General features: G+C 45.7%; 1 protein-coding gene across 2 annotated transcripts in view; it reads right to left on the minus strand.

Annotated features, from left to right (window-relative positions):
- Positions 1-24,247, minus strand: part of nup62l (nucleoporin 62 like) — a 93,849-nt gene that overhangs the window by 44,412 nt on the left and 25,190 nt on the right. Inside the window, exons 4-6 of one of the 2 annotated variants that reach the window (XM_038774583.1) lie at positions 12,326-12,415; positions 9,987-10,082; positions 8,456-8,569 (exon numbers count right to left, since the gene is read on the minus strand). In XM_038774583.1, the coding sequence (XP_038630511.1) occupies positions 8,456-8,569; positions 9,987-10,082; positions 12,326-12,415 (300 nt within the window). The remainder of the gene's footprint in view (positions 1-8,455; positions 8,570-9,986; positions 10,083-12,325; positions 12,416-24,247) is intronic. The other variant, XM_038774584.1, reaches the window with a different exon arrangement.

The raw sequence follows: 24,247 nt of genomic DNA on the forward strand, positions 1-24,247 counted from the left end.
TTGGACTTTAACCTGGTGTTGTAAGACTTCTTACTGTGCTCACCCCAGTCCAACGCCGGCATCTCCACATCATTAGAATAGATGGCATTGAGGTGCGTAGGGAAGAAGTGTTTGAAATTCTGGACAAGGTGAAAATAGATAAGTCCCGGGGCCGGATGGGATTTATCCTAGGATTCTCTGGGAAGCCAGGGAAGAGATTGCTGAGCCTTTGGCTTTGATTTTTAGGTCATCATTGGCTACAGGAATAGTGCCAGAGGACTGGAGGATAGCAAATGTGGTCCCTTTGTTCAAGAAGGGGAGTAGAGATAACCCCGGTAACTATAGGCCGGTGAGCCTAACGTCTGTGGTGGGTAAGGTCTTGAAGAGGATTATAAAAGATACGATTTATAATCATCTAGATAGGAATAATATGATTAGGGATAGTCAGCATGGTTTTGTGAAGGGTAGGTCATGCCTCACAAACCTTATCGAGTTCTTTGAGAAGGTGACTGAACAGGTAGACGAGGGTAGAGCAGTTGATGTGGTGTATATGGATTTCAGTAAAGCGTTTGATAAGGTTCCCCACGGTCGGCTATTGCAGAAAATACGGAGGCTGGGGATTGAGGGTGATTTAGAGATGTGGATCAGAAATTGGCTAGTTGAAAGAAGACAGAGAGTGGTAGTTGATGGGAAATGTTCAGAATGGAGTTCAGTTACGAGTGGCGTACCACAAGGATCTGTTCTGGGGCCGTTGCTGTTTGTCATTTTTATAAATGACCTAGAGGAGGGCGCAGAAGGATGGGTGAGTAAATTTGCAGACGACACTAAAGTCGGTGGAGTTGTAGACAGTGCGGAAGGATGTTGCAGGTTACAGAGGGACATAGATAAGCTGCAGAGCTGGGCTGAGAGGTGGCAAATGGAGTTTAATGTGGAGAAGTGAGAGGTGATTCACTTTGGAAAGAATAACAGGAATGTGGAATATTTGGCTAATGGTAAAATTCTTGGTAGTGTGGATGAGCAGAGGGATCTCGGTGTCCATGTACATATATCCCTGAAAGTTGCCACCCAAGTTGATAGGGTTGTGAAGAAGGCCTATGGTGTGTTGACCTTTATTGGTAGAGGGATTGAGTTCCGGAGCCATGAGGTCATGTTGCAGTTGTACAAAACTCTAGTACGGCCGCATTTGGAGTATTGCGTACAGTTCTGGTCGCCTCATTATAGGAAGGACGTGGAAGCTTTGGAACGGGTGCAGAGGAGATTTACCAGGATGTTGCCTGGTATGGAGGGAAAATCTTATGAGGAAAGGCTGATGGGCTTGAGGTTGTTTTCGTTAGAGAGAAGAAGGTTAAGAGGTGACTGAATAGAGGCATACAAAATGATCAGAGGGTTAGATAGGGTGGACAGCGAGAGCCTTCTCCCGCGGATGGAGGTGGCTAGCACGAGGGGACATATCCTTAAATTGAAGGGTAATAGATATAGGACAGAGATCAGAGGTGGGTTTTTTACGCAAAGAGTGGTGAGGCCGTGGAATGCCCTACCTGCAACAGTAGTGAACTCGCCAACATTGAGGGCATTTAAAAATTTATTGGATAAGCATATGGATGATAAGGGCATAGTGTAGGTTAGATGGCCTTCGGTTTTTTTCCATGACGGTGCAACATCGAGGGCCGAAGGGCCTGTACTGCGCTGTATCGTTCTATGTTCTATAGTAATGAGGTGATCCAGATCCAGACCCCGCACAATAGAAACATTTAAGTATCAATGGATACTTTTGCGTGGACGCCCAGACAGAACGGCACCACAGTAACCAACACAAAGAACCGTAGGGACCGCCCCACCCATCGAGGAACGACCCTCAGATTGGGGGGTTTATAAGATATCGATTGGGAAAGGCCCAATCGATACATGGCAGGTAAAAGACCCGCCCCAAGGGTGCACGGACTTCTAGGACCTATAAGAATAGACCCCGCACATGGTTCGGTCTGTTGCTCCGGCTCTGCTTTGCTGCTACATCGCATCCTGACTCCTGTTCCATCACCAGCCGTTGAGCCATCAGCCATCGAACTGTAAGTGCCAATACAACGATCGCTACGTGATCCAGACCTTGCTAGATCCTGACAACTTTGAGTACCTGAGAGTTGCAGACCAAGAACGGGACGAAGGCCTTGTCCCCTGAACTTGCCTGTTCCTGTCTAGATAAGTATTTTAGTTGTTTAGTATTAGAAGTAAGTTAGTCTCTTTAGCGTATGCACGTGTATTTATTATATTTGTTATAATAAATATCAATCGTTTGGACTTACTAATCGGTGTACAGATTTATTACTTTGAACCTGACCTTGATATACTTGTGATGGTGTCTCAATACGGCACCTGGCGACTCCGGAGCATAATTACATACACAGAGCCATAGCAGTGTTAAGCACACGGCCTTTAAACGGAGGTGTGTTAATACACTCCAGTAAAACGAGCAACATTTAGTGGCGACATCCTGACGGGACGCGGTTACAAGTGGCACCCCCACTCCGTCGAGGACCCAGAAATTTGAATTAGAAATCTGAGTAAAGAAAAGGAAAAATCACAAGTAATCAAGGTGTTCAAACGAATAAAGATAATTCGGAAGTGTGTTTTGTGCATGCGTACTAACAGGGTTGTAAGGTAAACCCGAGAGCTTTTTGTTGCGATGAACTGTCGGGAGTTTTGTGAGTGGAACATAGCGTAAGCCTTACCCGTCTTGTAAAACATTACCTCAACACCCCCTGTTCCAAATTTAAGTAAGAAAGATAAAATGTTAATGCAGGCAATGGAACGCCTCATGAACCCAGAACGGTTTGTGGTCGCAGCGACCAGCAGTAGCCGAGTAGGTCAGTGTCCCGTGTGGGAGCTGGAACTCCGCAAGTATCTGCAAGGAAAGGGATGGCCCCTTTGGAAAGAGTTCTGTATGAATGAGGAGACAGGTCCCGGAAGTATAGGAAATACTTGGTGGGAGAACCTCTCTCAAATTCATAAGAAAAACCTTAGTAAATCACACAAGCCGATGGCAATCATGTCCTGTTTGGCACAGTTGCGAGGCACTGAGGAGGTCGTTCAGACGCTCCGGGCAGAATTAGAAGAACGAAATAGGATGAGCAAAGTGGATGTCAGGGACATCGAGAAGGAGAATATGGAACTTAGAGGGAAGCTGGCAGAGAAGGGTAGCGAGGTGGATGATGCCAAGAGGGCACATCAGTCATGTCTAGCCCATCTGAGCAGTTCCCAGACCCAGTATGAAAAAGCCTGTCAGGACGTGCAACGTGCCGTCCTGATAAGAGAAGAATCAGAAAAGCAGGTAGAGGCACTGCAGAGGCAATGCTCTGACCTAAAGGCAGCTTTAAGAGCACTCCATGCTGCCACCACAGAACAAAGACAAAGCACAGTGGATCATGCCAAGTGTAGGAAGCAGATTGCGGAGCTGCAATCTCTGCTTTCAGTGCAGAATGCGTTCCAAAGTACTTTTGGAACACAGCTAGATGAGGAGAATGCCCCAGACAGGCAGGAATTAAGTGAGACAGCGCAGCGCTATGTTCAAGGAACATGTGCGCCAGCAGCGCAGCAGAAAAGAAAAGCACCCCAACCCCCCCACAGATCAAATAACTACCGCACCCATGAATCCAGTCACCACCCAAAGGAAAGCGACCACAGAAGGCGCACCCGATATCACCTACACCACCCCCTTAACTGTAACCCAACTCAGGGACGCGTGTGAGAAAATCACTCTGTTTCTCCCCACCGCAGACCCCCACCAATTTTTCACGAAAGTGAAACAGCAGGCAACCATGTACGGTCTGGACGAGAGAGAGCAGGTTAAGCTCACGGTTCTGAGCTTAGACCAGTCTGTAGTAGCAGCCCTCCCCGACCCACAGAACGTTGGAGGAGGCACACTAGAGGAAATGCACACCTCCATTTTAGATGCCATAGGGTATAACCGAGGTGACCCAGTTGAAAGACTAAACAAGTGCCGACAAAAGAAAACAGAGCATCCCACAGCATCTGTCGGAGGAGGACATGAAGGAGCTTGGCCTGTTAAACTATGAAACATGAATAGGGGTAGCACGGTGACACAATGGTTACGACTGCAGCCTCAAAGCGCCAGGGACCTGGGTCCAATTCCAACCTCGAGTGACTGTGTGGAGTTTGTACGTTCTCCCCGGGTCTGCATGCATTTTCTCCGGGTGCTCCGTTCCTTCCCACGGTGTAAAGCTGTGCAGTTCAGGTGAATTGTCTATACTCAGTTGCCCTTAAATTAGGTGAGGTTATAGGATTACAAGGATAGGGCGGGGGAGTGGGCCTAGGTAGGTTGCTCTTTCAGAGGGTCGGCGCAGACTCAATGGGCCGAATGGCCTCCTTCTGTACTGTAGGGATTCTATGGTACTGGAGAATCAGCTTTGTGTAAAGGTTAACTTCAGGATTCACTGATTGGAGTTGGAGTTGATGTTTTATAGACAGCAGCCACGAGAATCAATTGATCAGCTTGCCAGCAGGTGCCTTGCCTAAGGGCAAGGACTGTGATTGTATTGGAAGCTCAATTGTCTGGATGGATTGTGGTGCTTCTGTGATCAAAGCCATCCAATAAAAAAAGCTTTTAGAGAAAAAGGTCACAATATTGACACACTGCTAAAAGACAGCAGAAAATACGAAGCTGTTGGTGGACAACACGAACTGCAAGCATTAGGTACAGCTACCAGTATTGGCGCAGTATCCAGGATGCAGAAAGGAAGCAAGGTATGTGGGGAGTGTAGTTTACTGTACCTACTGCAAAGCTGTCCAGTCTTCCAAGATCTTTGCAAGATAAATGATGCAAAAGAACAATCAGGCTTGCCCACTCTAAGGACCATTCCGCTTTGTTCCCTCTTTATTCCATTATTTCCCCTTTCTTTTATTTTTGCCGTTACATTTTTGATTCATGATGATAGAAATGTGCCTTTTAGACAAGTGGCCTGTACCTTTAATTCAAGTAGAAGATTTCTCCAAGGGGAGATCACTGTGCTGGTTCAAACTGAAGCTGTGGACCGACCGGCACCAATGATAAAGATTAGCTGGGACTCAAGGATTTGGCCCAAAAGGCTGTGCTCTACTTGGTAATAGGTGGCGATTGGATCTGATCACACTGGAATGTTCTTAGACTCACGGGGTTTTCAGTTTGGTTTCAGTTCGACTCCTGGCAGCTTAGAGATGAGATCCTCTCTCTCTCTGTTTTTCTCCAGAAAGGCTGAGTTTCTGAACTGGCAGAAAGTCTGGATTAATCTATTCACAGGAGAACCACTACAGGCTGTGCAGACAAAGTTCAATTGGCTAACTTTCCCCAGAAAAGCTGGTCTATCAATTATCTTTCTCAGGAAAGCTTGCTGCCTGTGAGCACTGCATTTGATGAAACAGGGCCTGAAGGCAGGCCATGAACTGAAAGCGAAGTTTGAGGAAACAAAGTCTCTGCCTCTCCAGGAAAGGTGCGAGTGCGATGCTTTTAAAATCTGCAGGAAAACCAATGCAGGCTGTGATTTACAAACTTATTGTGAAGAAAGTATGCAAGGAACCATCACCTGAAGCAAAGGCTCTTTTCTCTTTCACTTGCGTTTCTCCCCTTTTCCACCCCTTTGTCTTTGTCTATCCTGTGTGCATAAAGGGTGGGGAGGCAAGTTAAAGTTGGAGATAGGTACTTAATTAATATTTAACCAACTATCTGCTGCGTATTCCATCCTTATTCCTGTTATAAATAAACAATAATTGTGTTTCAACTTACAAACCTGGTGACTGTAATTATTAGGCAGCCAAGTATCAAAGACTTTGAGTATTTTTCAAAGAATTATTGGTTAATTCACTTGTGTTTTGACTTAGGGACAAGTGGGGCTGGAACTGAACGTGCACTTGCCCAGTGTAACACTCTGAAGGAAATCTGGTTTTGGGTGTGCAGCCAAAGTTACAATAAGATACAACAAAACAAAAAGCATGGTTTAGTATACTGGGCTAAATCGCTGGCTTTGAAAGCAGACCAAGGCAGGGCAGCAGCATGGGTTCAATTCCCGTACCAGCCTCCCCGAATAGGCGCCGGAATGTGGCGACTAGGGGCTTTTCACAGTAACTTCATTGAAGCCTACTTGTGACAATAAGCGATTTTCATTTCATTTTCATGTCCAGCATTTAGGCAGCAACAAAAGGGATTGTGCCAGACATCCGCATAAATGCAAGTATGTGCACGAGGTTCGTGCCAGAATATGAAGATTTGGGGTGGAACAATCTTCAACTGGAAAGTGAACAGGCTTTCAACATTGTGAACGTGGTACAATGTGTGGATTGTTAAGAGGCTTTTGTTACCATCGGAATCCTATACTTGAAGACAAATATGCTACCATTTATAAAACGAGGAAATAAAAGGAAACACCTTTCCATTCCTATCTCGGTGACTGCGTGGAGTATGCACATTTTTCGCTCGACTGCGTGGGTGCTCCAGTTTGCTCCCACAGTCCAATTATGTGGTTAGGTGGATTGGACATGCTAAAGTGCCTCTAGGTGTGGTTACGGGGATAGGGTGGGGGATTGGGATTCTGTAGGGTGGTCTTTCAGTGGGTCGGTGCTGACTCGATGGGCTGAAAGGCCTCCTTCTGCACTGTATGTTCTATGATTCTATGTAGGAATTCTATGGTTCTATGTTTAATGCTCTGGTTTCCTCCCACAGTCCAAAGATGTGCAGATTGGGTGGTTTTCCCATGCTAAATTGCCCTTCGTGTCCAAAAATGTTGGGTGGGGTTACTGGGTGGTGTGGATGGAGGTGTGGGCTTAAGTGGGATGCTCTTTCCAGGGCTGGTGCAGACTCGATGGGCCAAATAGCCTTCTTCTACACTGTAAATTCTATGATTCTATGTTTAAGAATGAGTAGAGAGCAGGAAAATCAGGGCAGTTAAAATTGAACACCTCCTGTCTTTGACAGTCACAAAGACTCAAACTCATAAACAGAGATCTATGTTTTCTGTAAATGAATCTCAGAATCACCCTTGCATGCATGTAGTTTTACTCTTCATGTATGTAAACTTAGCTTGGAACAAAGGGGATGTTGTGATACGACTTTAAGGAAATATGTAAAATGAATAGAGCAGCCTGTGACCAACAGCTGGTGAATTTTTCCAGAATCGCAGCTGCCCCTGTAAGTAATAGTTGCTGGATCCATAAAGTGAATCCGTCTGCTCAACGATCCGTAACTGCATCTTCAAATAAACCTGGAGAGAGATTAGTATGGTTCTGTAGAGCAAACAGAGATGCAACAATGGCTTCCTTGGCTCGCACACCTTTTGGAAAGGCCACAATGGGACAAAGCTTGTGTTCATCACTCTCTGTACCCACCATCAAGAGTGACATTAAGTGACCAGTTGCACAATCGTCTTGTGCACAGCCATGATAAGATCAAAAGTGGGCATGTTCACGACTCCTTGGACACAGAAGGAGTTCGTGCTCATATGCAGCAAGATGTGGACAACATTCAGATTTAGGCTGATAACTGGCGAGGAACATTCACATCACACCAGGCAATCACCATCTCCAACAAGAGGGGATCTAACCATTGCCCCATGACATTCAATGGCATTACCATCACTAAATCCCCACTATCAACTGACCAGAAACTGAACTGGACTAGCCATATAAATAGTATGCCTAACAGAGACGGTCTGAAGCTGGAATTTAGCGCGAGAAACCCACCTCCTGACCCTCAAATCCTGTCCCCAAATTGCTGCATCTCTGTTTGCTCTACACAACCATACTAATCTCTCCCCAGGTGTATTTGAAGATGCAGTAACAGATCATTGAGCAGGCGGATTCGCTTTATGGATCCACAATCTACAAGGCACAAGTCAGGAGTGTGTTGGAATACTCTCCATTTGCCTGGATGAGTGCAGCTCCAATAACATGCAAGATGTTTGACACTATCCAGGACAAAATACCTCTTTACTGACATTCCATCAACCGCTATCAATAATCACTCCCTCCACTGTGACAAAGGTGTGCCCATTTACATTAAGATGTATTGCAGTCACAAAGGCTTAGAATCGAGAAGCACAACAGCAGCAAACACATGGGAACACTTCTACCTGCATGCTCCCCTCCAAGTCACATACCATCCTGACCTGGAACTGTATCGCTGCCCCATCACTGTCGTTGAGTCAAAATCCTCGAACTCACTTTCTAGCAAGTGAGTGCATCTGCAGTACATGGGCCGCAGCAGATCCATCACCAAGGGGCAATTAGGAACAAGCATGTAGAATAAAGGTTAATTGCATGCATAACAGTGTGTATGTCATGGGTTGTGGCAAGTTACCACAATACTCCTATTGCGCTCAATTAAGACCAGCCATGGAGTGTCATATTAACACAGGCCTCTGAACTTTACAAGAACTGCACTGTAATCATTATGCAATGACTGAAATTTATGTTTCTCAAAAGCATCGTTACATACCCAAGGGTGTAGCTGTGGTGACAGGTACGGTTGCACTCGTTGGTTTAAATCCAAATGGAGCAGACGTTGTAGACGTAGCAGGAACAGCAGCGACAGGAGCAGCACTGCTAGCCACTAAATACAAACAAAATTATTTTAATAAACGACACTTCAAGCAATTTGAGGAACTTGACCTGTCCTTCGAGTTTTGGTATGATCCAATTTGAAATTAAGACACTTGCTCAGTGAAGAAAACTATCCAGATTTCACTGGTTTTGAACAAATGAAAATAATCTTCACCATAAAAGGTGGAAAGTTAAAACAATTTACAGTGTCCGTCTCATACTGTAACATCCAGGATAAGAATGAGGTACATGTTAATTAACAAGCCAACTGTGGTCAGAAACACCACAACACACAATAATGACAGCTGAGACCAGGCTGAATCCATAAATTTCTCAACAATCAACCAGGAGCTCAGTAACACAGTCAACCAATCCCATTGAAACTGTTCGTCACTTGAGGAACTTTGATCTCCATCGTTGAAGGTTTCACCTCAGAACTTTCTCAAAGGTGCTCCGACTCAGTTTGAATGATGGGCTACTTCACAGGATTTCAATCTCGTCTCCCAAATTAAGTAAAATGTAATATGACTGCTTCCATGTTTCTTTTTCTTCTTATTCCCAGTCTTTAACTCAGCAAAGAATATTTCATTTAAGTCCATGGTCCAATACTTAAGGGGCAATTTAGCATGAGAGCTAAATTAACTGCAAGGGGAACTGGTTCATAATTCGTTCTAATCCTTCAACTCTTTTGCACAATCAACAAACTGTCTCAATCCAGTCCTCAGCAGGTTTTGGATGGTCTTTGCAAACTGTCCACTTGCCTGTATGTGTTTTAGCACTGGTAAATACCTGAAAATCAGTATTTCTGGTCATTGAATTGGAAGGACCATTTTGCAATTTCAAGTCCTTATCCTGGACAGAACGCCCTCTAGTTCGAGGTCGTGCACCTCACTTCCGCCATCCAGAGGGGCCCGCACAGAAGTGCCGCTGGGCCCGGCATCCGATGGTGAAATGTCACCGGGCTGAGGGTGTTGCTGGGTATGGTGGGGTGAGGCCTAACGTCTGCACCCGGATCAGTAGCCAAGGGGCACTGGGTTAGTCAGGGTCAGAAGGACCGAAACCTGACCGCTGGCGAATCGCCCTGTTGGTCTTCCTCTCAGCCTTCCGGCCACGCGGCTCTCATGCTAAATTGCCCCTTAAGTATCCAAAGCGTTAGGTGGACTTATTGGTGTAGGGTAGAGGAATGGGCTTAATAGGGTGCTCCTTCCAAGGCCCATTGCAGATCTGATGGCTGAATGGCCTCCTGCTGCACTGTAAATTCTATGATTCTATGAACTTGTGGGGTTGGGACTTAAGATACTGAACAGACATTGCTAATGTGAAACAATATGCCATATCCAGACACTGGGAATATGTATTTTGATGTGTTGAATTATTTCATGGCTGCTCAGACGTTCCAATGCTTCAAGAGTTTGTTTATGACTTACGTGAGAAGCTAGTTGTCACTGAAGTCGCAGGAGGCACTGAGCTCACCATCGAGGCAAACAGAGTTGGTCCAGCTGCAGGTGTGGCAGTCGGAGCCGCTGCAGGTCAAAGAATGTATTAGTTCTCATCTTTTTTAAGAGAATTTCTCCCACAATAACAATCAGAGTTCAGCTGTTCTGCAGTTAAGGGTTATTTAAGGCTCACAGACTGCTCGGGAGATTATCTATCAGCCTTGTCAGGATTTACATAACAACTTAACAGAAATCACTATAAAAATTGATGAAAAAACTCTGCAGCATGCCAAGTCATGTAAACTAGCACCTGGAAGACAACAGTTCCAGACTTATAGCACAAATGCTAAACAGAGGGCATACACAAGCCAGCCCGAGATCTTGGCATAAGGGCAGTGACAGATTCAGCCAAATGACTGGCTCCCAGAATCGAATGGAATTAAAATCACCTGCAAAGTATCAAATATTAGCCACAGAGAGCATCACCTAATCACATTTTAGCAGGTGCAATTAGACATAAAAATAGCCAGGAAACACGAGGGACTTTCTGCAGGAATGTGGAGCTGGACACAAAATAAATCAGCAATGACAAAATTCTAGGGCCAGAGGTATATACTCAGCATCAGCATTCAGGCCACCTTTTACATTATGCTATCGCACTGAACTCGAATGGCAAGTGGGAAAGAGGGAAGAGCACCTCTGACAGATCCTTTTCTTTACATTTATTGCAGTTATATGGGCAATTAATAAACTGGTGGATGTATAACACCGCTCTGACAGTGGTCGCAGCTGGATGCTAATTTCACAGAAACAAATCCAGCTTTCAAATGAACACACATTAGGAGACTTACTAAAGTCAGAGGAAGTTATGATCAAACAATGTGACAAACTAGACAGAGGGCTGCTTTCAGTTCTAGTTATAACTGCTTGGAAATAACAGGGAGGCTTTAGACCCAAGTTCTGCAACACTGGGGTTTTCAACACACCAACCGGTATTCATATCGTGTCTTAAACATTTTTTTTTAAAATTCCCAATTAAGGGTCAATTTAGCGTGGTCAATCCACCTATCCTGCACATCTTCGGGTTGTGGGGTGAGACCCACGTAGACATGGGGAGAATGTGCAAACTCCACACGGACAGTGACCTAGGGCTGGGATCGGGCCGGGTCCTCGGCGCAGTGCCGCCCATAGTGTCTTTAACATAATAAAACACTCAAGGTCCCTCACAGAAATATTGCAACAGAATCACACAAGATGTCAATGACTGAAAGCTTGTTCAGAGAGATTAAACCTGAAGGGAGGGAGTGGCGGCGGGGAAGCGGCGGCGGCTTGGGAGTGGGGGATTTTAGGTGGTTAGGCAAAGGTTCGGTCCTTGACAGTGTAAGACAGGAATTTCACTGATTAAAATCAGAAATGTACAAAAAGAACAGAATTGCAAGAATATAGAGGTCTCAGAAAATTCAGAGAATCTCTGAGAATTCAGAGAATTTAAAATGATGAGAATATTAAAATTATGTGTCGTCCAACTCAGAACCAATACACATCAGTGGGTATCGGGGTGACGAACGAGCAAGACTTAGGCCATGGATTTAATAAGCGCAAGTTGAGGGCAAAATGTAGATAGCCAGTGAGGGGTGTTGTGGAATAGTCATGTCTGGAAGTAACAATAGGGATAAATGAGGGTTTCAGCAGCATATGTGTTGAGACAGAGTCAGATTGAAATCGGCTTAGTGACCGGTAAAGCTATGAAAATTACGACTAAATGCAGTATAAATGTTTTGTACTCCCAAAGTGGACAAGCAGGAAAGAGGGGATGTCGGTGGAAATTGATGAGAAAGCAATCCGGGTGTCTCTGATTAACACAATGTAATATTGAGAAGGCTAAGATGGAAAGGTCATGAGTGGCCATGAATATGGTTTGGGAGTTTATATGGAGAGATTAAAAAAAGAATAGGAGGGTAGCGACCTCAGAGGAGAGACACCATGTCTGGGTGTCTTATAAACTGATGGGGATTGATTACCATTTATGGGGATTGATTACCATTTGTCAGCTTATTGTCGCATAGCGAACATCAGGGTGGTAGAAGGTCAAAGAGATGGATCTTGGTATTTTATTTTGCCACTCCTATATCACATGTGCATAAACTCTGGATAGTTCATTTAGAAAGCTAAAGCAGTGGGAAAAGCTCAACATGGATGTTTTAGATGAAGGAATAGGTGTTCTGAGCGCAAAACAACATTCTAATTCTTGAAGGGAGCAGTATCATATGCTAGTTTCTATTTTGTGTTTCAAAGGATTTGGTTCATTCTGGCTCTCGCTCTGTACCAACCTGCTGCCTTTGCACCAAAGGAAAAGCCCTGAGTTGCAGGAGCTGATGTGGTGGCAGCCGGTGCCGATGTAACCGGGCCAAAGGCAAAACCTGAAAGAGGCAAAAGCACTGTATCAAAACAACAGAAAGCCCAAGATATTTACAGCGAGAAATGGAGATTGACACTCCTGGGGCAGCATGGTGGCCTAGTGGTTAGCACAACTGCCTCACGGCGCTGAGGTCCCAGGTTCGATCCCGGCTCTGGGTCACTGTCCGTGTGGAGTTTGCACATTCTCCCCGTGTCTGCGTGGGTTCCGCCCCCACAACCCAAAAATGTGCAGTGTAGGTGGATTGGCCACGCTAAATTGCCCCTTAATTGGAAAAAATAATTGGGTAATCTAAATTTTAAAAAAAAAATGGTTGACACTCCTCACCAACACTACCAGCCACACATCAGGCAGCAACTTTACGATCAGTTCATGCATCAATTGCAACAAAATTTTAAAAGACATGCTTAGGAATTTTGAATGGTGACAGCAGAGGAAAGCTAAAGGATAGAAAGCTGTCCCAAGTACAGTCTTTCACTTTGTTCTTCCCAACTTGGAGAATGCAGAGCAGTTTGACCAGTATAACAAGGGTGCAGCATTGCTGGGTACGTATCTGACACTGGGAATATGAATTGAATAGAGCATGAGAAACATTTCATTTCACAATATTATATCATATAGAGCTGTGTGTGACTGCTTCTGCTTAATATAATTTGAAGAAACACCATAAGATTGAAGGCAACAGTGGATTTTGATGTTATTTAAAGTTATATGAGTATGTAAATAAAAGGCTGCATATCCTGATCTGGAGGTGATTTGAATAACTCATTCACACATGCCTCGAGATTACACTGCTGTAAATGACTGGGATTGATGGATACCCATCATTTACACCAAACTTGAGTTGCACTTCCATATTTAGCTGGAGAAATAATCCGACTATACTCTGCGACAGCTGCAGTTTAAGCCCGCACTTGCCTGCAACTCTCTAGCTGACAGTTCTGTCAACAGTCATATGAAGAAAAAGAGTGTTTGATCCTGTCCCATGTGGAATGGCATCAAGCAAGGTGAGACTCTTATAGGAAACAAAATCATGAGCACTCATCATCACCTGGCACCTTATGTATTGTCCGAAAATATTTGGGTTTAGTCATGTGTTTGTCACACTACCATACAAGCAACACAAAGGTCCGGACATCAAATCCCAACTCATTAATTTCAGACATTTGCTGATTCAGATCTGATCTACTGGGACACAGGAGAGGTAGTCATAAAGTGAAAGATTCAGAGGGAGCGGAATTCTTAAAATGCATCCAGGAGAACATGTTAAGCCAGTAGGTAGAAGGTCCGACAAGAGAGAGGGCAGTCCTGGACTTAATTTTAGGTAACAAAGTTTGGTAGGTGGTTGAAGAATCAGTGGGAGAGCATTTTGCAGACAACGATCACAACTCTGTTAAATTCAAGTTTATTATGGAAAGAACAAAGAACAATACAGCACAGGAACAGGCGCTTCGGCCCTCCAAGCCTGTACTAGTCATGATACCAACCTTGGCCAAAACCCTCACCACTTACTTGTGCTGTATCCCTCCATACCCATCCTATCTATGTGTTTGTCAAGATGCCTTTTTAACGCCGTTAATGTATCTGCTTAACAACCTCCCCTGGCAATGCATTCGAAGCACTCACCACTCTGTAAAAAAAACCTGCCTCGCACATCTCCTCTTAACTTTGCCCGGCGGACCATAAACCGATGTCCTCTGGTGACTGACCCCTCCACCCTCGGAAAGAGTGCCTCCCCATCCACTCTATCCATGCCCCTCATAATCTTATAGACCTCTTATCAGGTCACCCCTCAACCTCCATGTTTCTATTGAAAAAAGTCAGAGTTTTTCAGCCTCTCCGAATAGCTAACAACCTCCAGACCAGGCAACATCATGATAAACCACCTCTGCATCATCACCAAAGCCTCCACATCCTTCTGGTAGTATTACGACCAGAATTGTGTGCAATATTCCAAGTATGGCCGTACCAAGGTTCTATACAACGGCAGCATGACTTGACAGTTTTTATGCTCAATGCCCCATCCAATGAAGGCAAGCATTCTGTATGCTTTCTTGACAACCTTGTCCACTTGCGTTGCCACTTTCAAAGATCTGTGGACCTGCACGCCCAGATCTCTCTGACTTTCTATATCCCCAAGAGTTTTGCCATTTAAAGTATAATTCCCCTCTATGTTAGACCTACCAAAATGCATTACTCACATTTGTCTGGATTAAACTCCATTTGCTATTTCTCTGCCCAAGTCTCCAACCTATCCATGACCTGCTGTATCCTCTGACAATCCTCAACACAATCTGCCATGCCACCAATCTTGGTGCCATTCGCAAACTTCCTAATCAGACCAGCTACATTTTCCTCCAAACTGTTTATGTATACTACAAACAACAGAGGCCCCAAACACCATTAGTCATTTCCATTCAGAAAAACACTGTTCAACTGCTACCCTTTGCCTTCTGTGACTGAGCCAGTTCTGTATCCATCTTACCACCTCACCTCCAATCTCGTGTGACTTCACTATTTGTACAAGTCTGCAATGAGCTACCTTGTCAAAGGTAAGTAAGGCACGACCTCCCCTTCACAAAACCATGCTACCTATAGCAAATAAGTCCATTTATTTCCAAATGGGTATAAATCCTGTCCCTGAGAAATCTCTCCAATAATTTACCGACTACCAACGTGAGGCTTATCCCTGCCACCTTTCTTAAACAGCGGCACCACATCAGCTATTCTCCAGTCCTCTGGGATCTTATCTGTAGCCAATGAGGCAGCATGGTAGCACACATGGCTAGCATTGTGGCTTCACAGCGCCAGGGTCCAGGTTTGATTCCCTGCTGTGTCACTGTTTGTGCAGAGTCTGCACGTCCACCCCGCGTCTGCGTGGGTTTCCTCTGGGTGCTCCGATTTCCTCCCACAGTCCAAAGATGTGCAGGTTAGGTGGATTGGCCATGCTAAATTGCCCTTAGTGTCAAAAAAGGTTAGATGGGGTTATTGGGTTTTGGGGATAGGGTGGAAGTGAGGGCCTTGAGTGGGTCGGTGCAGACTCAATGGGCCGAATGGCCTCCTTCAGCATTGTATGTTCTATGTATCTATGAGGGTACAAAGATGCCAGTCAAGGCCCCAGCAATTTCTTCCCTTAGGATTCTGCAGCAAATCCCACCAGCCCAGGAGATTTACCAACCTTAATGTCATGTAAAAGACTCAATATCTCCTCCTTTTCGATGGCAACATGACACAAACTGTCCACACACCTTACCCAAGAATCATCTTCCACAAAATCCTTTTCTTTGGTGAACACTGATGCAAAGTACTCATTTAGTACCTCGCCCATTTCCTCTGGCTCCATGCATAAACCCCACTGTCCTCAAGTGGTCCACTCCTTTCTCTGGCCACCCTTTTGCTTTTTACATACGAATAAAAATCTTTGGGATTCACCTTAATCCTGCTTGCCAAGGATTTTCAGGACACCTCCTCGCCCTCCTAATTTCCCACTTAAGTACCTTCCTACTTTCTTTATATTCCTCGAGTTTTGACTGACCCCACCCTTCTAGACCGTATAAAAGCCTCCTTTTTATTTTGACAAGGTTCACAATATCCCTCGTTATCCAAGGCTCCCTAAACTTCCCATACTTATCCTTCGTTCTCTCAGGAACGTGACTTTCCTGAATCCTAATTAACTGTCGCTTTAAAGACTCCCACATGTCTGACATTGATTTACTCTCCAACAGTCACACCCAATCCAAATTCTTCCATTCCCGTCTAATGCTATCAGAATTTGCCTTTTCCCGGTTAACACCTTAACGCGAGAGTTACCCTCATCCCTATCCAAAAGTACCCTAAAATTTACAGAACTGTGGTTACTACTCTCAAAATGATCCCCTACTGAAACCTCAACCACCAGGCTCAGTCCCCAATATCAGATCCAGTACTGCCCCTTCCCGAGTTGGACCTTACAAAATCTGCCCAATCCAAGCCCCCAGCACTAAGTGAGTCCCAGTCAATATTGGGCAAATTAAAATCCCCTACCACAACAACCCTGTTACTTTGTGAGCTTTGACAAAGGGTCATCTGGACTCGAAAAGTTAACTCTTTTCTCTTCCTACAGATGCTGTCAGACCTGTTGAGATTTTCAAGCATTTTCTCTTTGGTTTCAGATTCCAGCATCCGCAGTAGTTTGCTTTTAACCCCGTTACTTTTGCACCTATCCAGAATCTCTCTACCCATCTGCTCCTCTGTCTCTCGCTGGCAGTTGGGGGGCCTGTAATAAATGTCCAACGTCGTGATTGCCCCCTTCCTATTCCTGAGCTCTACCCAGATTACCTCATTGTATGAGCCCTGCACGGTATCCTCCCGCAGTATGGCTATAATATTCTCCGTAGCCAGTAATGCTACTCACCCCACCCCTTTTACATTCCCCGCTATCTATCCTGAAGCATCTATATCCTCTAATGTTCAGCTGCCAATCCTGCCCTTCCTTTAACCATGTTTCTGCGATAGCTACAACATCGTAATTCCAAGTACTAATATAGGCTCTAAATTCATCGGCTTTACCTGCTAAAGTTCTGGCTTGAAACAAATACAGTTCAAACCACTGTGTTTGAGCAGACAGGGTGATGTTGTTCTCTATTTCCCCTGTTCTCTATTTCCCCTTCAGTTATTACACCTTCTAAGCTAACACTCTGGTTCCCACCCCCCTGCCATGCAAGTTTAAAACCTCCCGAGTTACTCCAGCAAACTTCCCAGCCAGGATATTGATGCCCCTCCAGTTTAGATGCAAACCGTCCTTCTTGTACAGGTCACACCTGCCCCGGAAGAGATCCCAGTGGTCCAGATATCTGAAACCCTCCCCCCTACACTACCAGTTTAGCTATGTATTTAGCTGCAACGTCCTCCTATTTCTAGCCTCACTGGCGCACGATGTGGAGATGTCCCAAAGCATGGTACATTGGCGAGACCATGCAGACGCTGCGACAACGAATGAACGGACATCTCGCAACAATCACCAGGCAGGAATGTTCCCTTCCAGTCGAGGAACAGGTCACTGAAAGGGGCAACACAGGTGGAGAAGATAGGCAAGAAGGCATACGGCATGCTTGCCTTCGTTGGCCAGGGCATTGAGTAGAAGAATTGGCAAGTCATGTTGCAGCTGTATAGAACCTTAGTTAAGCCAAATTTTTAGTATAGTGTTCAATTCTTCCAAGGGTAGAGGGGTCAATTACTAGGGGGCATATGTTTAAGGTGCGAGGCAAGTTTTTTTTTAAACACACAGAGGGTAGTGGGTGCCTGGAACTCGCTGCTGGAGGTGGTGGTGGAAGCAGGGATAGAACATAGAACGATACAGCGCAGTACAGGCCCTTCGGCCCTCGATGTTGCACCGACATGGAAAAAATCTAAAGGCCATCTAACCTACACTATGCCCTTATCATCCATGTGCTTATCCAATAAATTTTTAAATGCCCTCAATGTTGGCATGTTCACTACTGTTGCAGGTAGGGCATTCCACGGCCTCACCACTCTTTGCGTAAAAAACCCACCTCTGACCTCTGTCCTATATCTATTACCCCTCAATTTAAGGCTATGTCCCCTCGTGCTAGCCACCTCCATCCGCGGGAGAAGGCTCTCGCTGTCCACCCTATCTAACCCTCTGATCATTTTGTATGCCTCTATTAAGTCACCTCTTAACCTTCTTCTCTCTAACGAAAACAACCTCAAGTCCATCAGCCTTTCCTCATAAGATTTTCCCTCCATACCAGGCAAAATCCTGGTAAATCTCCTCTGCACCCGTTCCAAAGCTTCCACGTCCTTCCTATAATGAGGCGACCAGAACTGTACGCAATACTCCAAATGCGGCCGTACTAGAGTTTTGTACAACTGCAACATGACCTCATGGCTCCGGAACTCAATCCCTCTACCAATAAAGGCCAACACACCATAGGCCTTCTTCACAACCCTATCAACCTGGGTGGCAACTTTCAGGGATCTATGTACATGGACACCGAGATCCCTCTGCTCATCCACACTACCAAGAATTTTACCATTAGCCAAATATTCCGCATTTCTGTTATTCTTTCCAAAGTGAATCACCTCACACTTCTCCACATTAAACTCCATTTGCCACCTCTCAGCCCAGCTCTGCAGCTTATCTATGTCCCTCTGTAACCTGCAACATCCTTCCGCACTGTCTACAACTCCACCGACTTTAGTGTCGTCTGCAAATTTACTCACCCATCCTTCTGCGCCCTCCTCTAGGTCATTTATAAAAATGACAAACAGCAACGGCCCCAGAACAGATCCTTGTGGTACGCCACTCGTAACTGAACTCCATTCTGAACATTTCCCATCAACTACCACTCTCTGTCTTCTTTCAACTAGCCAATTTCTGATCCACATCTCTAAATCACCCTCAATCCCCAGCCTCCGTATTTTCTGCAATAGACGACCGTGGGGAACCTTATCAAACGCTTTACTAAAATCCATATACACCACATCAACTGCTCTACCCTCGTCTACCTGTTCAGTCACCTTCTCAAAGAACTCGATAAGGTTTGTGAGGCATGACCTACCCTTCACAAAACCATGCTGACTGTCCCTAATCATATTATTCCTATCTAGATGATTATAAATCGTATCTTTTATAATCCTCTCCAAGACTTTACCCACCACAGACGTTAGGCTCACCGGCCTATAGTTACCGGGGTTATCTCTACTCCCCTTCTTGAACAAAGGGACCACATTTGCTATCCTCCAGTCCTCTGGCACTATTCCTGTAGCCAATGATGACCTAAAAATCAAAGCCAAAGGCTCAGCAATCTCTTCCCTGGCTTCCCAGAGAATCCTAGGATAAATCCCATCCGGCCCCGGGGACTTATCTATTTTCACCTTGTCCAGAATTGCCAACACTTCTTCCCTACGCACCTCAATGCCATCTATTCTAATAGCCTGGGTCTCAGCATTCTCCTCCACAATATTATCTTTTTCTTGAGTGAATACTGACGAAAAGTATTCATTTAGTATCTCGCTTATCTCCTCAGCCTCCACACACAACTTCCCACCACTGTCCTTGACTGGCCCTACTCTTACCCTAGTCATTCTTTTATTCCTGACATACCTATAGAAAGCTTTTGGGTTTTCCTTGATCCTACCTGCCAAAGACTTCTCATGTCCCCTCCTTGCTCGTCTCAGCTCTCTCTTTAGATCCTTCCTCGCTTCCTTGTAACTATCAAGCGCCCCAACTGAAACTTCATGCCTCATCTTCACATAGGCCTCCTTCGTCCTCTTAACAAGAGATTCCACTTCTTTGGTAAACCACGGTTCCCTCGCTCGACCCCTTCCTCCCTGCCTGACTGGTACGTACTTATCAAGAACATGCAATAGCTGTTCCTTGAACAAGCTCCACATATCCAGTGTGCCCAACCCTTGCAGCCTACTTCTCCAACCAACACATCCTAAGTCATGTCTAATGGCATCATAATTGCCCTTCCCCCAGCTATAACTCTTGCCCTGCGGGGTATACTTATCCCTTTCCATCACTAACGTAAAGGTCACCGAATTGTGGTCACTGTTTCCAAAGTGCTCACCTACCTCCAGATCTAACACCTGGCCTGGTTCATTACCCAAAACCAAATCCAATGTGGCCTCACCTCTTGTTGGCCTGTCAACATATTGTGTCAGGAAACCCTCCTGCACACATTGTACAAAGAATGACCCATCTAATGTACTCGAACTATATTTTTTCCAGTCAATATTTGGAAAGTTAAAGTCTCCCATAACAACTACCCTGTTACTTTCGCTCTTTTCCAGAATCATCTTCGCCATCCTTTCCTCTACATCCCTAGAACTATTAGGTGGCCTATAGAAAACTCCCAACAGGGTGACCTCTCCTTTCATGTTTCTAACCTCAGCCCATACTACCTCAGAAGAAGAGTCCCCATCTAGCATCCTTTCCGCCACCGTAATACTGTCCTTGACTAGCAGCGCCACACCTCCCCCTCTTTTGCCCCCTTCTCTGAACTTACTAAAACACCTAAACCCCGGAACCTGCAACAACCATTCCTGTCCCTGCTCTATCCATGTCTCTGAAATGGCCACAACATCTAAGTCCCAGGTACCAACCCATGCTGCCAGTTCCCCTACCTTATTTCGTATACTCCTGGCATTGAAGTAGACACACTTCAAACCACCTACCTGAACACTGGCACCCTCCTGCGAAGTCAAATCTGTGCTCCTGACCTCTATACTCTCAATCTCCCGTACCCTAAAACTACAATCCAGGTTCCCATGCCCCTGCTGAATTAGTTTAAACCCCCCCAAAGAGCACTAACAAATCTCCCCCCCAGGATATTGGTGCCCCTCAGGTTCAGATGTAGACCATCCTGTCTATAGAGGTCCCACCTTCCCCAGAAAGAGCCCCAGTTATCCAGAAATCTGAATCCCTCCCGCCTGCACCATCCCTGTAGCCACGTGTTTAATTGCTCTCTCTCCCTATTCCTCATCTCACTATCACGTGGCACGGGCAACAACCCAGAGATAACAACTCTGTTTGTTCTCGCTCTGAGCTTCCATCCTAGCTCCCTAAAGGCCTGCCTGACATCCTTGTCCCCTTTCCTACCTATGTCGTTAGTGCCAATGTGGACTACGACTTGGGGCTGCTCCCCCTCCCCCTTAAGGACCGATCCGATCCGATCAAACACGATCCGAGACATCACGTACCCTTGCACCTGGGAGGCAACATACCAAACGTGAGTCTCTCTCGCTCCCACAAAATCTCCTATCTGTGCCCCTGACTATTGAGTCCCCAATTACTAATGTTCTACTCCTTTCCCCCCTTCCCTTCTGAGCAACAGGGACAGACTCCGTGCCAGAGGCCCGTACCCCATGGCTTACCCCTGGTAAGTCGTCCCCCCCACAAGTATCCAAAACGGTATACTTGTTACTCAGGGGAACGACCGCAGGGGGTCCCTGCACTGACTGCTTCTTCCCAGTCCCTCTTACAGTTACCCATCTATCTCCAGTCTTTGGTGTAACTATTTCCCTGAAGCTCCTATCTATGACCCCCTCTGCCTCCCGAATGATCCGAAGTTCATCCAGCTCAAGCTCCAGGTCCCTAACACGGTTTTTGAGGAGCTGGAGTTGGGTGCACTTCCCACAGATGAAATCAGCAGGGACACTAATGGCGTCCCTCACCTCAAACATTCTGCAGGAGGAGCATTGTACTGCCTTCCCTGACATCACCTCTAGATTTAAAAATAACAAGAAAAAGAAAAAGAAAGGAAGAGCTTACCTGATATTACCTCAAACCCTGCTCCCGCTCAAAGGTAAGCAAATTTAAAGGCACTCACTCACCTTCACGACAGGCCCCTGCTCCCGCTTCCCAACCACCGTGGGGTGGGGGGGTTGGTTAGAGGAGGAGGTAGGGTGGGAAACACTCACGAAGTGTTTCAGGTTTAACTGTCACTTGCCAACAGCCTCTCCACAAACCACCTTCAACTTAGGCTGACCGCACTGCACGTATGCAAATTTCCCCAGAACAGCTGATCGGTAGCTCTGCTCTGCTGCCCTCTGCTGGATGATTGCCTTCACTCAAACTCCTCGGGTCCCCTTCGCAGATTCACCTTCAACTTAGGCTGACCGCACTGCACGTATGCAAATTTCCCCAGAACAGCTGATCAGTAGCTCTGATCTGCTGCCCTCTGCTTGATGATAGTGATGTTTGAGGGGCATCTTGACAAATCCATGAATAGGATGGGAATAGAGGGATACGGACCCAGGAAGTGTAGAAGATTATGGTTTAGTTGAGCAGCATGGTCGGCATGGGCTTGGTGGGCCGAAGGGCCTGTTCCTGTGCTGTACTTTTCTTTGTTCTTTGAACACTTCAGCAGTCAAGGGCATTCAGCCTCTGATCTCCGAGTAAGCGTTCTCCAAGGCCGCCTTCAGGACGCACGACAACGCAGAATCGCCGAGCAGAAACTTATAACCAAGTTCCGCACACAATAGTACGGCCTCAACCGGGACCAGGGATTCATGTCGCATTACATTCATAGAACATAGAACACTACAGCGCAGTACGGGCCCTTCGGCCCTCGATGTTGCGCCGACCTGTGAAACCATCTGAAGCCTATCTGACCTACACTATTCCATTTTCATCCATATGTCTAACCAGTGACCACTTAAATGCCCTTAAAGTTGGCGAGTCTACTACTGTTGCAGGCAGGGCGTTCCACATCACTACTACTCTCTGAGTAAAGAAACTGCCTCTGTCATCTGTCCTATATCTATCACCCCTCAATTTAAAGCTATGTCCCCTCGTGTTGGTCATCACCATCCGAGGAAAAAGACTCTCACTGTCCACCCTATCTAACCCTCTGACTATCTTATATGTCTCTATTAAGTCACCTCTCAGCCTTCTCCTCTCTAACGAAAACAACCTCAAGTCCCTGAGCCTTTCCTCGTAAGACCTTCCCTCCATACCAGGCAACATCCTAGTAAATCTCCTCTGAACCCTTTCCAAAGCTTCCACATCCTTCCTATAATGTGGTGACCAGAACTGCACGCAGTACTCCAGGTGCGGCCGCACCGGAGTTATGTACAGCTGCAGCATGACCTTGTGGTTCCGAAACTCAATCCCCCTGCTTATAAAGGCTAGCACACCATATGCCTTCTTAACAGCCCTATTAACCTGGGTGGCAACTTTCAGGGATTTATGTACCTGGATGCCGAGATCCCTCTGTTCATCTACACTACCAAGAATCTTGCCATTAGCCCAGTACTCTGCATTCCTGTTACCCCTTCCAAAGTGAACCACCTCACACTTTTCCGCATTAAACTCCATCTGCCACCTCTCAGCCCAGCTCTGCATCTTATCTATGTCCCTCTGTAACCTATAACATCCTTCAGCACTATCCACAACTCCACTGACCTTCGTGTCATCTGCAAATTTACTAACCCATCCTTCTACACCCTCTTCCAGTCATTTATAAAAATGACAAACAGCAGTGGCCCCAAAACAGATCCTTGTGGTACACCACTAGTAACTGAACTCTAGGATGAACATTTGCCATCAACCACCACCCTCTGTCTTCTTTCAGCTAGCCAATTACTGATCCAAACCGCTAAATCACCTTCAATTCCATACTTCCTTATTTTCTGCAATAGCCTACCGTGGGGAACCTTATCAAACGCCTTACTGAAATCCATATACACCACATCAACAGCTTTACCCTGATCCACCTGTTTGGTCACCACTCAAAAAACTCAATAAGGTTTGTGAGACATGGCCTACCCTTCACAAAACCGTGTTGAGTATCGCTAATCAACTTGTTCTTTTCAAGATGATTATAAACCCTATCTCTTATAACCTTTTCCAACATTTTACCCACAACCGAAGTAAGGCTCACAGGTCTATAATTACCAGGGTTGTCTCTACTCCCCTTCTTGAACAAGGGGACAACATTTGGCATCCTCCAGTCTTCCGGCACTATTCCTGTCGACAAAGACGACATAAAGATCAAGGACAAAGGCTCTGCAATCTCCTCCCTGGCTTCCCAGAGAATCCTAGGATAAATCCCATCTGGCCCAGGGGACTTATCTATTTTGACATTTTCTAAAATTGCTCACACCTCCTCCTTTTGAACCTCAATTCCATCTAGCCTGGTCGACTGAACCAGAGTGTTCTCCCTCGACAACATTGTCTTTCTCCAGTGTAAACACTGACGAAAAATATCCATTTAATGCTTCCCCTATCTCCTCTGATTCCACACACAACTTTCCACTACTATCCTTGATTGGCCCTAATCATACTCTCGTCATTCTTTTGTTCCTGATATACCTATAGAAAGCTTTA

This window comes from Scyliorhinus canicula, chromosome 17, assembly GCF_902713615.1.
Source record: "Scyliorhinus canicula chromosome 17, sScyCan1.1, whole genome shotgun sequence".
NCBI classification, from domain to species: Eukaryota; Metazoa; Chordata; class Chondrichthyes; order Carcharhiniformes; family Scyliorhinidae; genus Scyliorhinus; species Scyliorhinus canicula.